Here is a 16,547-nt window from a genome sequence, read left to right on the forward strand (position 1 = left end):
ACATAGAAAATCCAGATAAACATGAAGTTGACTGCAATACATTTGATCCATTATTTTATTATTATTTTATCAGAGACTGGGAGTGAGCATTGTGTGCCACTTAAACCCTATCCTAAAGCACTCATGTTCAGTGATTTAAAGGAAAATTGCAAGCACGATATGATAGCTCATCTTTCACATTCAGCTGAAATGAAATAAAATGTACTGTGCTCAGCAAGTCTGAAAACTCTACAATACCAAGGAACAAATCCTTGCTATTAATCAGAAACCATTGCTGTGCACTTACCATGGGGAAGGAGAAAGAGAATGTGATAAGGAAAAGATTCCTGGCTTCATCATTTTTAGCAATGATAACAGTCTGGAACAATGTTCATATAAAATAGAAAAATGGTCTTTGTTGCACAACATCCTATTGGACTTCTAAGTTGCAGAATATCTTCACTAACTGGTAAAACAAGTAAAAAGTGCTTTAAACTCATGACATCCCAGTTCAGCATCCAATCATCAACAATCATCCGTTTTCTCAAGTAATGAAACTCCTTCTCAACTGTCTTGTAGCCTCCAGTCTCACTGTAGTACAGAGGTACTCACGGAGTAGTAACAATTAAGCAATCAGCATGGTTTAAAATTTATTCTTTGTTAAGGAAAGTAAAAGATCCTCTTTTTTTTTTTTTTATTCTTCCAAGCTAAAAATATACAATTTCACCTCCTTAGATACCTTTTCTGGCCTTCATTGGGCAGCCAGAATAATGTGTTTTGCCCACTTGAAAGCCTCTAACTTCTTTGAATAACCTTGTCAGGTTTTATGAAATGCATCCCTGCCTGATATGCTTAAAAGGATGATAATGTTGCCATTTGTTTTGCGCTCATTCTCTTCTTTCCTAAGACTTTGTTTCAGCGGTGGCAACAACTGATTCTTGAGAAATGCTTGTAGAATAAAGTAGTATAATTAATAAAAGCCGCAAGGGTCCAGTTCTGCAATTAGTGTGTGCTCCTTGCTGGTTCTCAAGCCACCTTAAATTAGGACACTGCATCTGTCACTGAAGCCATTAGAGTTTTGAGTCATTATTTGCTGGCTAAATTGTTTGGATATTTTTCAACTAAACATGATAGGCTGAAAAAAATCACTCTTTTCAGTGACCTTCTTGGTGTTTTAAGTTGTGTTATGGGAAGCAAGGTAATTTCTCAGAATTAAAACAATCTCTCTTTTTGAAAACAGGCAGTGATTTCAAAAGTCAAAGTTTATAATTTAAAATGACCCACATAAATAACAGATATAAAATGTGGTGCCCTCCGAAATGAAACTCCAAGATAGAGCACTCCAAGTTTCTTTGGGTTTTGATTCAATGATTCTATATCCACTATGTTCTGGTTTTAGTAATAAAAATATAAAGCTCTCATTGTTCATTTTGAGACTTTGAATAGCTTCCACTGCTGTAATGTCACTTGTGCAGGCCATGCCATGGATATTTCAGAATTTCACGATACATTTTGCCAGGAGAGTAGTGGAAGCTTTGGATTCATTCACATTTTATCATTGATGTACTTGATCTGCATTACTACTATTGCTTTCATTTATTTGCAGTTATCCCTGCTACTATAGTCTGGAATCAGAAAAAAAAAGTCAGTCTCTTTTTTTAATATGTACAAGTGTGACTATGCATGTATCACCACTAAAAGAAAGTCTGTGTAGGGAAAAATGTTGAGCTTTAAATGGTAATTTTGCTAACCTGTAATTTATGTGCAACCCACCTCCTGATGATGAGTTTGCAGTGGCACTAATGACTAAATTTAGTAAAAAATGTTTCTCTCAAATAAATGTAACTCCCTGTATAGATAAATGGGTAGATCATACCCTTTCTCTACAACTGCAGCATCTTCCTCTGTGAATGAATCATTTTTTGTCAGGAGTAACACATTTCTTTGGGTTAGCAACACTTTACCAAAAGGCCATGAGTGTATACTGATAGGGAACGACCATCTCACGCTCATATCTCTATTTCTTCGTTCTCCAGCGGAGCAGTGCCACTTTCTGCATCCTGTGCATGTCCAGCAGCATCAGAGGTAGAGCCCTCTGTTCTGCAGTACTGCCTCTGTCAGACAGGGCTGTTTCTGTCTAATTAACTTAACAGAGGAAAACCACACTTTAATATTTTTCTCCAAGATTAAATGCAGACCCACTGGAATTAGTGAGAAATAGAAGTAAGCAATATAATAGCTTTCATTTATAGCATCCTTGTTGCATGACCCAACACCACTGGCATTAGGAGCTAATACAAAGGCAATGAAATAAAAGTCCTCTTTCTTATCAAAGATCTTAAACATAGCCAAAATAACTCAGATATGAGATGCTGATATATAACCAAAGGTCTTTTTCTGTCGTTGATGAATTACTGTGGACAATCATGAAGACCCTGGGCAAAAGGATATTTGCATTGTAGTGCAAAATAAATAATAGTTTCATTTTTGTGGCTTTCTCATGGTTTCATTCCATAGAAGAAGGTATACTGTCTTTAGAAAATGGGTTTTACCTCTAACTTTCCATTTTCAGGCAGTATTTCTTAAATGACCTACAAACTAATTAGCTTTCCCCTTGAGAATGTCGATTTCCCGATGATCATTAGCCCTCAGAAACATAACACAAAATAATGTTCTTACATAAGTGAAAAAAGTTAATTTAATATAGCATTTCTTCTTTAACACAAAGCTTCTTTTCATCCAGAGCTACCAGTGTTTCTGGAGGATTACTAAACATGTATTACATGTTGAGAATGATTACTGTGTGTCCAGAAATTCAAGCCTTAATGAAAAATTCATCCAGAGGAAGCCATACAACTATAGTTTTATTTTCCAGAGAGGCCAGAGAATAGAAGTTCACCAGTTTAATTATATTTCAATGGCAATTGGCACATAATTCCCACAGGCTTTTTGAAATCTTAGCTGGAGGGTACTAACCTTCATGACACACCGTAAGATGAGGAGAGTAACCATTAGTTACAAAATATCTGGTTTTAGTTCTCTTTTGCCACAGGCACAGTGAAAAAGGAAAAATACAACTGCCTTAGCCATATGTAACCACTGGTATTGTTACCAGCAATATACCCTCTGCTTACAATAAGAGAATCTGATGAAATCTTGGTGAAAAGTTTCTTTTTCTGTCATTTATGCCACCCCACTCTGCTGCCTCTTCTCTGGCCAGGGGGCCTGTAGCCCATCAAACCCTGTTGCTAGTGACAGGCAACAAACTGTCCTGCCAGACTGGGAAAAGGAATACATAGGATATCGCTGTTTCAAGCCCTTATCATTTTGAGCGAGAAAAATAGGCATGTTAAATAAAATGTGCTAAATGTATCAGTCTGGGAGTACTTTAAGCAAATTTGTGATTAACTGTTTTTCTTTACTATTTTTTTTTTGCTTTTTCCTCTTCAATCAGCCTGCCCCAGTATAGCCAACACAGCTAAAGAGAAGAAGAGATGAAACAAACTATAACTTCTCTTCTTCTCTGAGCTCAGACTTCTCCTGCAAATGACAATCAGTACAAATAGATGATCACTAACTTACCTATAAATTCTTCTCAGTAGACTTTACATACTACAGGTTTACTAATCTTTATAGCTTTAAATATTTCCGATTTTAGCATGGATTACTTCCTGCACGAAAAAAGCCCAGAAGATGAAGGATATTTGTGATGCATATTTATACACTTTTAATAGCCAAGCAGTAGGGGAAAACTAATGAAAGTTCAACTTTCCATTTATTGCAACAGATGTATTTAGACAGGTATGGTTATAAATTAAGATTTTGCCCACAATTAGTATTTAGCTATTAGACTGCCAGTTTTTTTATGTAAGTATGTTTTATAACAGATGTGCCAAGTTTTGGAGAACTAGCAGTCTTGTAAGTCTTTGGGGGCAGTTTATATTGTTTTTCCCTTTATGCCATAAGCTTCTATAAAAAATGTGTGTTCTGTTGTTCTCATAAATCTTGAAGCCCGGTAGGAATATTGTAAAATTGCAGTTCAGTGTTTAATGTTCATGCGAGTCCCATGGTATGGCTGATAAATAGTGGGGGAAGATGAGAAGTGCTGGTGATATGCCTTTATTACTAATGCTTCTTCTCCCTTATTGTAGATTAAAAACCTAACCCAACTGCTTTCAATTTTCTGAAGCTAATTTCTGCAGCTCACTGACCTTTCAGTATGTTGAGCTTTTCCTTATCTGTATATCTTTGCTTTTATTTTTCAGGATGCTACGGTGCTTTTTCTATTCCAACCACCAAACTTGCCCCAATTAGCAATGCTTTCTCCTCTGTAGGTCCTATATTGAGTGTGTAACACAGGCCAGAAAGAAATCACATGGAAAGAAACCTCATAATCACCTGTCACTGGACAGCTGTACTGAGTTTTAAAGAAAAAATTCTGGTTTGTGTTTTGGGATAGGTGATGTTAATGGTAAATCCCCAGTCCCAGGTCAGGTTGGGCTCAAACCCTCATTCCAAGATGTGCGTCCCAGCCCAGCACTGCTTGGTGTGCCAGGGCAGTGGCATGGCTGGCCAGAGGGGCTGATACAGCTGAACAATACCCTGGCAGAAAAGGGTTATTTTTCAGCCATATCAGTTCCCACTTTGTGCTTCTGCAAAGAGTTGACCATTCAAAAAGAAGACGCTGGCACAAGCTGGAAATAAATAGGTGATAGATATGGAGTGTTTAAGTTGGTTTAAGAAAATGGACAATGAACCACAGCGGTGGACTACCATTGAGATCAGGGATAAGCATTTTGCTTACCAGGAATTCAGGAGAAATGCTTCCTAAGGAGACTTGTGTTGTGTACAAATTGGACCATGTGGTTCTCATGTCATGCCTAGGTGTTATACGGTATTTAATACACAATGGGTTGAAGGTTCACATTCATTCTTGTCACTTTATGGATTGTGTTTCCATTAAATAATGTTTTTCTGATGTCTTGATTTTAGAACGTGTAATTAAAATATACCTGTGATATCCTGTTGATTAATTTGTAGTTTGATTAAAAATTATAGCTCAGTTTCACATAATTCATTTAGCAAAAATTACTGATAGATGGATTAATTTATGCTAATAAGCTGTGCTTCAGTATCAACATTATTTCAGCTGTATGTGTTCTCTCTGGGTCCCAATGGTCTACTAATGTAACTGTTTATTGTAATACATGTACAGTTGCCTTGGAAAACTTATCTTGAACTGCTGCTTTGATTGTGCTTTGATTCATCTTAATCTTTTTTTTTTTTCCTTCAGCTGTCAACTAAGCCTTAATCTCTGAAAGCTTCTTGCTTTGCTTGTTTACTAGCTTAAGTATTAACGAGCATTGTTTTACTGTCAGTGCTAATGGTCAAGTAGTTTTCAAATTATACTGTGCTCAATCCTTAGTTTAGACAACTTTGGATAAAGCAGGCAAATTAGGCAACTGAACACAATTAAAGAGTTATATTTATTAAGTGCAGCCCCCGCCGATCTCTCCTGCCTTTGAAGGCAGGCACAGTCCCCTGTTGGTTGACTAAAGAGATCCCCCATGTCAACACACAGTTCTGCATTTGTTTATATGAACAGACTTTTCATGTTCAGGCAGTGATTGCTAACCTCTCTAGATGTCCTTTTTTCTGTTATCCACAAATGCTATTTTAAAAAAACCTATTTAATACCCTACAATCTTAATGCAGACAGAAATTACAGTAGGCATTTTGCAAGTAAAAAGGATTTAAAACTAGGGCTACTGGAATTTCCCTTCTACCTCTTATTCAGATATTAAACTCATCAGGAACATTGAAATGCCTAAATACCAATTTAAAAGCAAACTTCAGCTATATCTAAAACACTGCTTTGTGCAGGCATTGTGGAATTTAAAGGACATGGAAAATCACTGTCAGGAGAGAAATGAGTACAAATCCCAATGTTAATTTTTACTGTGAGACATGTAAGAATCCATTTCCAGATAACAAGCTGTCTGTGCTTCCCTGCTGAGTTCAGTTCAATGGGAGAAGCATCAAGCCCTAGATTATCTATACAAAGCAAGCCCATTTTCAAGTTGTAATTTTTTAAGCATGCATTAGTTAAAGCAGGTCCATAATCCCCCATCAATATTAACTATCATCCTGGGAAATGTACAAACCCCTTCATAAACATCAGGATTACTTCAGTCTGCTGTTTATTTTATCTGATGGAATATTAAAAATCAAATAGGGGGAATGTTTTTTACTTCACTGCCTGCTTTTAAAAATCAGATTATCTGGTGACAAATGTTAAAAATCCTTGTGTGTCATATTTGTGTGTTATTTACATTATTTGTAAGTGTGCATTTCACAGGCCTTTTGTTCAATGAATACCATTAATCAATATGACCTGAATATGTACATTCCATAGGTAAAGGGATCGGCAAGATCTCAGAAGCAGTAAAGCCCACCCAAAAGTTTCACCCCATTGAGGCACTTGAGCCTGGAACTGAATATACAGTTCGTCTAGTGACTAAGAATTGGGTTGATAACAATAGCATTTTTGAAGATGTAATTGAGACAAGGGGGAGAGGTGAGACATGAAACCCTTCAAGGTGATAAAGATTTATTTTGAATGTAAACAAATGTTGAAGTTACATCTTACATTGTGCAGTGAAAGTGTACCAAAATCATAATTTTGTTCTGTGATTTTTACGTTGACCCTTGCAGTTGAATCCCATGGGAGCATAAACGCATCCATGGTTCTTGGCTGAGTCCTGTGCCTTACTTGACTCACAATAGCCTGGAACAATTACAAACCTTTACAAAACAGTTTTCCTCCTATGCGATTTTGAAAGGGTAGTGCTGTGATATAATCCATTTTAAGTGTGCCAGTCCAGTGGTTTGCATGTCTTGGGTGCCCTTTTAACTCTGTTTCTTTCGCAAAACTGCTTTTGCATGAGAGGCTTAACAATTCTCTGTTCAGCTTTCCTATTTGGCATTAATCCTGTGAGTCAACTACTCTCTCAGAAGTACCTTTCCAAAATGTCTGTATTGTGCCTTGTAGACTGAGCATTCCCCTTAAGTCTAAAAATGTCACGCTCTGAACATATTTCTGTCTTGCATTTCTTTAAGTTGAACACAATAAGTAGTGATAGACTGATTCAATTAGGATCCAGTGAAGAACGCGTTATGTATTCATGTTATAGTAGGGTGATGCCCTCTTCCTCTGATTAATTTTCTTCTTTTTCACTCCTCTTCTGTTTCACAAAGCCTATGCTGGCATTTACGATGGAATTTCCACCCAGGGGTGGTTTATTGGACTGATGTGTGCCATCGCTTTGCTCACCCTACTGCTGCTAACTATTTGCTTTGTCAGAAGAAATAAAGGAGGAAAATACTCAGGTAAATGGATTTATTGTCCTTTCGCTATGTTCACATGTTAATAACAAGCATCCTTCAGACTTTTATCTCTGGAGGCTGCAAAGCCACAAGCAGAAACATCCAATTAGGATTTGTAGCTTTTGATAAATATCCTCAGGATGGATTCTAATGAATATAAGTGAAACTGTACTCTCTGGGTAAGATAGTGCTGTGTGCTGGTCAGAGATCTTGCTAAGGCCTTTGATAGTGCTTGTTGAATCTTCCAGTATTCAATCCAGCTGTAGAGGCAAGGTCCTTCACCAGCTGCACCTCTGAGCCTGCGTTGACGGGTCTACCTGCTCGTTTTTCACCTCATAACTGCTGCTTGACATACTAACTGACATAACTTCCATGGGTAGACAAACTGCTGAACAATAGAATGTTTTGCTGAAGGTAATACTGTAGTTTTCAAAGCAATGAGTAAGGATTTAAGTATAGATCTGGTTGCTCAGAGAGGTGGTAGATGCCCCATCCCTGGAAACATTCAAGGCCAGGTTGGACGGGGCTTTGAGCAGCCTGGTCTAATTGAAGATGTCCCTGCTCACTGCAGGTGGGTAGGACTAGATGACCTTTAAAGGTCCCTTCCAACCCAAACCATCTATGATTTTATGATTCTGTAAACACTTGCTAGCTTTCTTAAAAACTGGGGAATGGCCCCAAACCCTTGATGGAAGCATGCTGGTTGTGTCTGGCCAGACATGCAGTGCGAGCTGTTGCCCTCCAGGTTAGGCTGTAGGTGACAGGCGATTTTCCCATTGCACCTGCAAACAGAAAAGTCCACAGCAGAACATGGCATACAGATCTGTGCTTTATTTTATTTGTACAGTGAAAGAAAAAGAAGATTTGCATCCAGATCCTGAAGCTCAATCAATAAAAGATGAAATCTTTGGGGAATATAGGTAAATAGGACCCGCTTTAACAAGCATTTCTGTTTTTTGGGTTTTGTTTGTTTCCAGCTGTCATCATTATTTAGGACATTTTTATAGCATGAAATTAATGCTATTTTTCATTTTCAAAGCAAACCTCATAGGAGTGGATACTAGTAGGAATATAAAGGTATATCCAGTATACTTAAATACATCCAGGTTGGGATATAAGTAAATGTTGATGTATCAGTGGCTATTTTTCACTTTTTTTTTTTTTTTAATTAGCATTGTATGAATAATGTAAATATATATGATAATTTGGGTTCCTGCTGTAATGTCTAGTGAAGTCAATAGAGAGACTTTTATGTCTTCAGTGGGTTTCTGAAACTCAGTCAGGCCCAAATTGTTTAATATGGGGAATGTTCTTTTTGTGGAAGAAAACAAAATTTTGAAACATGGTAAGAGATGGTGAAAACCCAAACAAAGCTCACTACAGAAGTTTCTGTAGGAGAACTGAAATAATCACTTTGGCTGCTTTAAAATAACTAAAGCTTACAATATTATGTAACTGTGGTATGAAGAAAAATACATCATTATAAGAACAATGCTGGAAAACTGGTGTCGCTGGCCTTAAGGGCATAAAATTTCTGTTGAAATCCCACTTATATATACTACATTATTTGTACTGGAATAGGGTTTTTTTCTGCATAATTTCATCTTTATTTAATTTTTAATGCTTTCTAATGGGACAAATATTTAGAAAGGTAAGAAAGTCCTGAGGTTAATAACTTTGATCCCCTCCTTTCACCCCAAACTCCAAACTTGTCTTTTATATAAATAGAAATGCCATGTGCAGAGAAGTAGCAAATATTTTTACTGTATTGATTATTATGTTATTGATTACATGCTGAAGAGTTAAAGTTCAGGAGCATTTCTCTGTCCTACCTTAGATAACATAACCAAAGCTTTGACACTGAGTTGGCATCAGCAAGGGCCGTAATTGAGTAATTATGTACCTAGTTCAGAGGCCTAATTAGGTTTTTTTGTAAGCTTTTAATCTATGTTCCCAATCCCCCCAGATGTCATGTTCAGTCAGGAGAAGTCAGGCTGCTTTGGTTCTTCTTCTGTGGTGCCATTAGGAGGAATGACCAGTGGAATTTCCTTTTTTTTCCTGAATTTTGGTGGTGGGTCTGTCTTTTTCACGAAATTGCCGCTGAACATAGACTGCATATGAGCAGATACAGACACTCTGATTCTGCTTTCGTTTTTCCCTGTTCCTACCCTTTAGCAGAGAGAAACTCCATCAGTTACAGTAAGATAACAGCAGAACAAATGAAAAAAAGGGAAGAAGGCCCCTTTGCTAGTCATCTAAAATCAAACAAATGCTCACAAAGCAGTGAGGTATAACCTACAGCTGATGCCTCATCCCACAACTCTACATCAGTTCACCCACCCACCTCAAAAGAAAAATGAAATAAATAGGCCCTGAATAGCGCCCACTGTTTTGTAAAATGAAAATGTCTCTTTCTGTAAGATGCTGAAGACTTAACATCAGCACTGATTGCTGGAATGAATCCCTCATATCCTTTCCAACATTTCCTTTTCTTTCCCCTTCACTTTATGTCCATTCTTTTGTCTGTCCAAGGCAAAAAGGGAAAAAAACCAAAACACACTTGTAGTTTTCATTGATGTTTGCCTTTTTAACCAATTCCATTGTTGTTATAATCACAAAATCATGTATGTGGGGAATTCAGGTTGGTGTGCATGACCTGTTTGAGGTGCACCAGACCAAGCAGGACTCATGGGGTCAGATCATTCTCAGTGTACAACCCACATAGAAATGTTTCCCCCGCTCTTCCCTCTTGCTGCTTTCTTTTGAAATAAAAGAGCAGTTTCCATGCCTGTAATTAAAAGCTAGATTTTTGGAAAGGCATTTCTTTGTTTTGTAGTGACAGCGATGAAAAGCCGCTGAAAGGCAGCCTCCAGTCAATTAACGGGGACATTAAAGCCACTGAAAGTGCTGATAGTCTGGTAGATTATGGAGAAGGGGAGCATGGGATGTTCAATGAAGATGGTTCATTTATTGGAGCTTATTCTGGATCTAAGGAAAAAGGATCAGTGGAAAGCACTGGGAGTTCTACGGCAACTTTTCCTCTCCACGCCTAAAATATAAGCAAGAATGATTCATGTTTAATTGTGATATTTATCTTGATTAGTACTCCACAGTTACCACATGTGATTGGAAGCAGGTTGCCAGTTGAGCCAGTCAGGAACCTGACATCCAGGTAATATAAAAATAAGTCACTGCCACTAAAAGATGATTTTCCATCCTAATTTCTAGGTGTTTTCTTCTAATTAAAACAAAACAAATAATTCTTTACTATACAAAATGTCTTAGTCTTACCAAAACAGAATTACTCAGTGTGACATCTGTATATGTAACTGCTACTCCATGTGTTTCTTAGGCTTGGAATATGTTTCTCTTGTATAGTATTTTTCCTTCCTGTGTGGCCGTTGTCACTTTGTACATACATTTATATATAGTATTCCCTCATGTACCATGGCCTCGGCATTGTAGAGGTTATAACACAACAAGAAGATCAAACAAAGACAACAGGTTACTCTGCAAAGTGACACAATCCATCTTACTGAGAAAAATGATAATTTAAAATACTGGAGAAATATATTCTATATATTGTATAATTTTTCATTAAAAAATAAACTCCTTTGCTTATGATACTCTAAAATTATTTTAGTGGTTACAGCTGACTGCAATTACCAATACTTAGAGATGCAACTTTATGCACAGAAAAATTGCTCTTAAAAGACAAAGCTCTGGCCTTGTGGATGAATCTTCTGTCCAGTAGCTGGCACTATTTCCTTAAATAAGTTAAGCTGCAGTATCTTTCCTGTGGCAAGGCAAAACAGGGTTCTCATCAACCATCATTAGAAAGTATTTTGTTTTCCCGAGTCTCTACAAGCTGCATTTCTAAGCAAAATGCTTGTTGTCTGTCTCATATCTGTATATTTGTGCGCTAGCATACATTTCATGGAGAAGTTGTACATATGATATTAATATTGACACAAGTAAAAATCAGCCTTGTTTTATTTTGAAATGAGACATGTTGCTAGCATGAGTCTGTATAGCTGTGTAGGATGAATAGAATTGCTTCTCAATATGGGTTTGGACCAGCAAAACTAGTTTTCAGAAGGAGTTGTGTGTATACCAGTCATATAAATCTCACATCTTCCTAGTATTACATAAAATAGATGTACTTGACTTTCAAGAGATCATTTATTTTCAAGCTATTCATTGTTAAATAAACAAAAGCAAAAGCAAAGAGAAAATATTATGGTATAGTTTCTTTTATATTTTGTTTACTGAATGCTGGTTTAAACATGGTTCTTTTCTTTGCCTCTCCAACACTAACTCAGCAAAGCTGTACAGCACATTTTTTTGGTCTTTTTGTATTGGAATCTCCTGAATTACTTTAAAAGCATTTGTATTTTTGAATATGCTTATTTGAGTAGAGTATCAATATGGCTTCATTTCTTCTTGCACTTACAAATGACTGTCACTTCAATTATAATATCTTTTAAATAGTTACTGCAGGAGGAATATATCCTAAAAGCCATTTGCATCGTGATAGTAATTAGGCAAATATCCCCAATGGCTCCTTCATGGTCTCGATTACTTCAGTGGAAGAAAGAGAGGAAGCAAGAATTATTCACATGGTTACGTTTCCATTAACGGCTACAATTACGACCCGTTAGTTGCCCACAGAAATTCAGGTTGTTACCAGTAGAAAGGCCATAGTTTGTACACAGCTCACCTTAGCTTGGGCTCCTCCCCAGCGCTTATCAATTTCTGAAAGCAGTAAGTGGCCTTTGGTGCTCCATACTTCTGCATATCTGTTCCTCTTTTTTTTTTTTTTTTTTTTTTAAATTTTAGTTTGTAAGGACCTTTCATATAGCTTCTAATTGGAAAAAGCAAATCCCAAACAGCCAGCCCAAAACCCCCAGTGATGTCATGTGTGTGCGTATAAAAGGATGAGTTGAAATCTGCCCTGAGTCGAAAATCACCCCAGTCCATGTCACTGACCCAAGTCATTCAGTTTTTATTATTTATAAAGTTTTATTTTTTGTATTTCACTCAATCCAAATGCTGAAAAAGTCCAAAGTAATTTTTATTTTTGAAAAAATCTTCATTTTAAAATGAAGGGAGTGCATAAGTGGAGAAATGTGAAAATTGGCATCTCATCAACAGAGACATTTCCCACCAGGGTCTTTATCTGCTGACTCTAGTCTGCTGCAGCCCAAACCAGATAAAGTCTTAAGAACTGATTAGGCTTGTGACAACCTTTGTTGCAAGCTTCAGGCTATTTTTAGTGTGTTTCCTTTAGAAATCATCCCCACTAGGCGCTTTGAAATAGGAAGAGAATTGGAGTGGGCTCCCCCACAGCCTTGCTAACCTCCCTGTGCAGAGGGCTGGGGCGGGGGCTGTGCCTGAGCTTGGCAGAGCTCCCCAGCCGTGGGGTCACTAACCAGGGCAGGGGCTGAGCCTGGATGCGACCCATCTGCAGTCCCAGTCGTCCATTTTCTTGTACTTTGGGTTGCTGCAGATCAGCTAGACTCCTTGTCCCAGTAAATGCCTATGTTAAACAGACACAAATTTCAAATCATATTAGTGAGTGTCAAATTATCGAATAATGAATATAAATCCCCTGTGCTATCACTTGCTCTGTTGCTGCTAAGAGATGTTTATGACATTCCTGTGATGTGCTACTCATCTGTGCCGGTATGAGTGCTTTTTCTATTAAAATTTTAATTCAGATCCTTAAATCTTAATGTTGGTGTTTCATGATGCCTCAGGGCCTAAAAATCATAACAGTGACAAAAAGATGTGCAATGGAATTTGTACAGTGCCCACTGACTTTTGAGGAATATGCCCAATGAATATTAAACAAATGGCTAAAACTCATGGGGAATCTTGCTTTCCTGAGTTTTTTTTCTCTTTTCCAATCATCTCTTTTCCTTTTTTTTATTCTTCCCATTGGGGTTTTATTTTCTATTGTAAGGGCACCACTCATACAGTGTACCTTCGAAAGCGCAGGACACTGATGGTTTTTTAGAGATTTGCTTTCAAAAGGAAACTAACAGAGCAAGCTTAGATTTTTCTGAGCAGTTTTTTGTCATTGCCAGGAGATAGGCTGCATCTTTCTCTAGGGCAGTCTGGTACAGGTGAGAGGAAATGTGGCCTTGTAGGCTGAATAAAAAGTATCACCAACTGTACTGCAGTTCTGAAATAGTACATTAAATCCAATAGTTGTTTTTTGTTTTGGTTTGGGTTTTTTTTGCCGTGGCCAGGAGTGTTTATTAAAATTAGTTGATGGAAATCTGTGGTGATTTCACTAATTAATACCTAGCAGGGAATTTCAGACTGCCTGCTGGGTGGAGGGAGTCAGGGACGGCCAGCCATGTGAGCACGCAGACCGTGCTGGATAGAGAATTATTAATTACCCACTGCCATAGCTGTTAGCCTGGTTACATTTGGTTACAATACGCCATTACATTTTGCTGACAGTACAAGTGTGAGAGGGGAAATGACACTTTCAGATTTGATATCTTAGTCAACCCGGGATGCAATTTGATCCAGCAAGGAGGAGGCATTTCCCTGGCCCCAGGAATCTTGGGTTGCGGATTTAAGCAGCCTCCTCTGGAACAAAGAGAGGGATGGATGTTTCTCAAAAAGTTGTGCAGTTTTGGCTGTGCATAAGATTAAGCAAATAAAATCAGCTTTTCGTAACTAATGGGAAAAAACCCCCGTGTGCTAGCTCCCATGCAAGTGAGCCATTTGTGTTCACAGAACAGCATGCCATTGATTTGATATGGATTGTAATCTCAGATCTATATATTTATTTTAAAAATATATATATAATGTAATTGCACTATCAAGAACTTGTAGGAATGGCTCCAGCTTCATTCTCTGGCAAAATTTTGGGACCCAGTCTCAAGAAATCCTTGCTTGCACTTCAGCTGGGGCTGGATCTTTAGGAAGAGCAGAATTAGGAATCAAATCAGAAAATGACTTTCCCCTCTGTATAAAAATGTATGTGCATATATAATAAATTGAAACACCTTCTTTGTAACTCAAATTTTAAATGGCTATAATTAGCATATAATTTAATCACTTATGATATTCTGTTGTGTTCTTATTACACAAATTTTAATGAGTAGCTCTTTTTCTGATAACTACTTCCATTGACTGAATGGGTCAGATCCAACGCATGAGAGGTTTTAATAAAAGTTTTCAGGTCGATATTATTTTTGAGATGAAAACAAATACTAGCATAATCTTTCTATATAAAAAGGTGGGGTTTTTTAACAGTAATTCCACATGCAGTTTTGTACACTAAAGCTAGAATAACATTCACTGATCCTTGCGTGCTTCTGAAAGGAAATCTCATCATAATATTTGTAGTCATTATTTTGCCGGAGTGGTAAATCTAGATTATTTTATGTACCTGTAAGAATGGATATAAAGAAAGGAAGTTCTTCATGACCAGAGAATTTCCTTTGTTTGGCAATGGATCAAGCCCTCAGCTGCATCTCTGTTAATGTTTAGTATTTCAAAATAAGGCATAGAAACCGTGTTGGAGTACCAGTACATGTTTACATTGCAGCTCCATATCTTTCATGTAAAAGTCTCAAGTGATCTGCACTGATTTCTTCAGTTTTCAGGCAGGAACCAGTAGGTGGGTTTGAGCCAAAGCATACTGTCTGTTTTGTTTTTTATTATTATTACTTTAAACAAGATACTTTGTAATTTCATGAGAAAAGATCAAAGCAAATGTGGTGTCACCGTTACAATGTTACTTTTGAGCTAAATGTTAGTGTGCATTTATTAAAGTTTAGAGAAATGTGTTGTACTGTAGTTGCTGTTTGTATCATGCATATGTGCACGTATGGTTTTAAAAGATATTTTCATTTTACATGAAATACAACTTTGCTAATAAAAGTTCGACTTGATGTAATCTTCAAAAGCCTTAGCTGTAATCAACAAGTTTCTCTTTTGGTTTGTTGTTTGTTGGTTTGTTGTTTGTATTTTTTTTTTCTCCTGATACCATTTCTTTGCTGGGAATCTGTTTTATTTGTCATTCATCGCCCTCTCAAGCTAGTGGTCTGTGGTGGGTTTTCTTGGCCCTGCACGGAGGTCAAGCTGCCCTTGGCTTTCACGGGGACTGTCAGACACCACAGACAACAGCTATCTAGAATGATCTACACCAAAGCAGGGATGAATGTGAACTGTAAACACCCTGAATTCAAATGCATCATTTCTTTCACAGTATGATTATCTCCTGGATCAAACTATCATCCTATATGTTAGCATCTATAACATGCTTTATATACCCTGTGTCAGTTAACATCACATAACCTCTCAAGCACACAGAGCTTTAAGCTAAGTGGCATGTGAAATAACTGCAAAAATAACATCATCCAATATTAGAATACACTTAGTCATTAAATGGAAGACAAAAGCTCAACATACCAGGCATGAACAGAGGTGAAAGGAACTGATCCAGTTATACATGGCAGAATATAGCTATAAAGATTAGCAGGGTGAATTCCTACTCCTCTCCATTAAAGATCACCATAATAACGATGATTTTATAAATATCCAGGCACCTAGAAACCCAGTAATACTCATTACTTTCTTCTAATCCCTTAGTTAGGGAAAACTCCAGTTATGCTAAAAGTCTGAAATCTGTATGTATTAATTATATAGAAATATAAGAAATGTTCTTTGTTTGCCAAGGTAAATAGGAAAAGAGCAAAATACCTTAGTTCTTTTGTTACTGAGTATTAAAACAGTCATCCTGTCCTTCCCTCCTCCCTGCTAATATTCAGCGTTATATGATTTCTTTAATTCTTCTCTGCCTGTTCATGGAGAAGGGTTTAACCTGCATGATGCACACAGGCACACCCATCTGATACCCAAAACAGTAAATCTGCCACTTCTGAGGACTCATTAAAAGTCATCAGACAAATCCATGGCAGTTGATATTGCTGCAAAATCCATTTTTGGGAAGAAAAAAAAAAAAAAGGTATTTAACAGAAATTTGAAAGGTCTAAACAGTGCTCGAGTGTGAGACAAATTGCTCACACAGAGAATAATCCCTGGCTTCCAACCCTGGCATGGTTTCGGTGCTATTGTTAGAGTATTCAACTCAGTGAAAGAAATGCTCTTGTACATTTTTTTTTTCCTAATTTTTTTAGCTATTTCACTTTAGCAGG

At 37.2% G+C, this 16,547-nt stretch overlaps 1 protein-coding gene across 7 annotated transcripts in view; it reads left to right on the forward strand.

Moving 5' to 3' along the window:
* The window catches only part of CHL1 (cell adhesion molecule L1 like), a 141,362-nt gene extending 126,067 nt beyond the window's left edge, over positions 1-15,295 (forward strand). For 4 of the 7 annotated variants that reach the window (XM_074836055.1, XM_074836052.1, XM_074836053.1 and 1 more), the window contains 4 exons: positions 6,395-6,556; positions 7,237-7,368; positions 8,213-8,285; positions 10,202-15,295. In XM_074836055.1, coding sequence (XP_074692156.1) covers positions 6,395-6,556; positions 7,237-7,368; positions 8,213-8,285; positions 10,202-10,418 — 584 coding nt within the window. In that variant the 3' untranslated portion in view covers positions 10,419-15,295. The remainder of the gene's footprint in view (positions 1-6,394; positions 6,557-7,236; positions 7,369-8,212; positions 8,286-10,201) is intronic. The other 3 variants (XM_074836058.1, XM_074836057.1, XM_074836059.1) reach the window with 3 other exon arrangements.
* The last annotated feature ends 1,252 nt before the right edge of the window (positions 15,296-16,547 follow it).

This window comes from Strix aluco, chromosome 11 (genome assembly GCF_031877795.1).
Source record: "Strix aluco isolate bStrAlu1 chromosome 11, bStrAlu1.hap1, whole genome shotgun sequence".
NCBI lineage: Eukaryota > Metazoa > Chordata > Aves > Strigiformes > Strigidae > Strix > Strix aluco.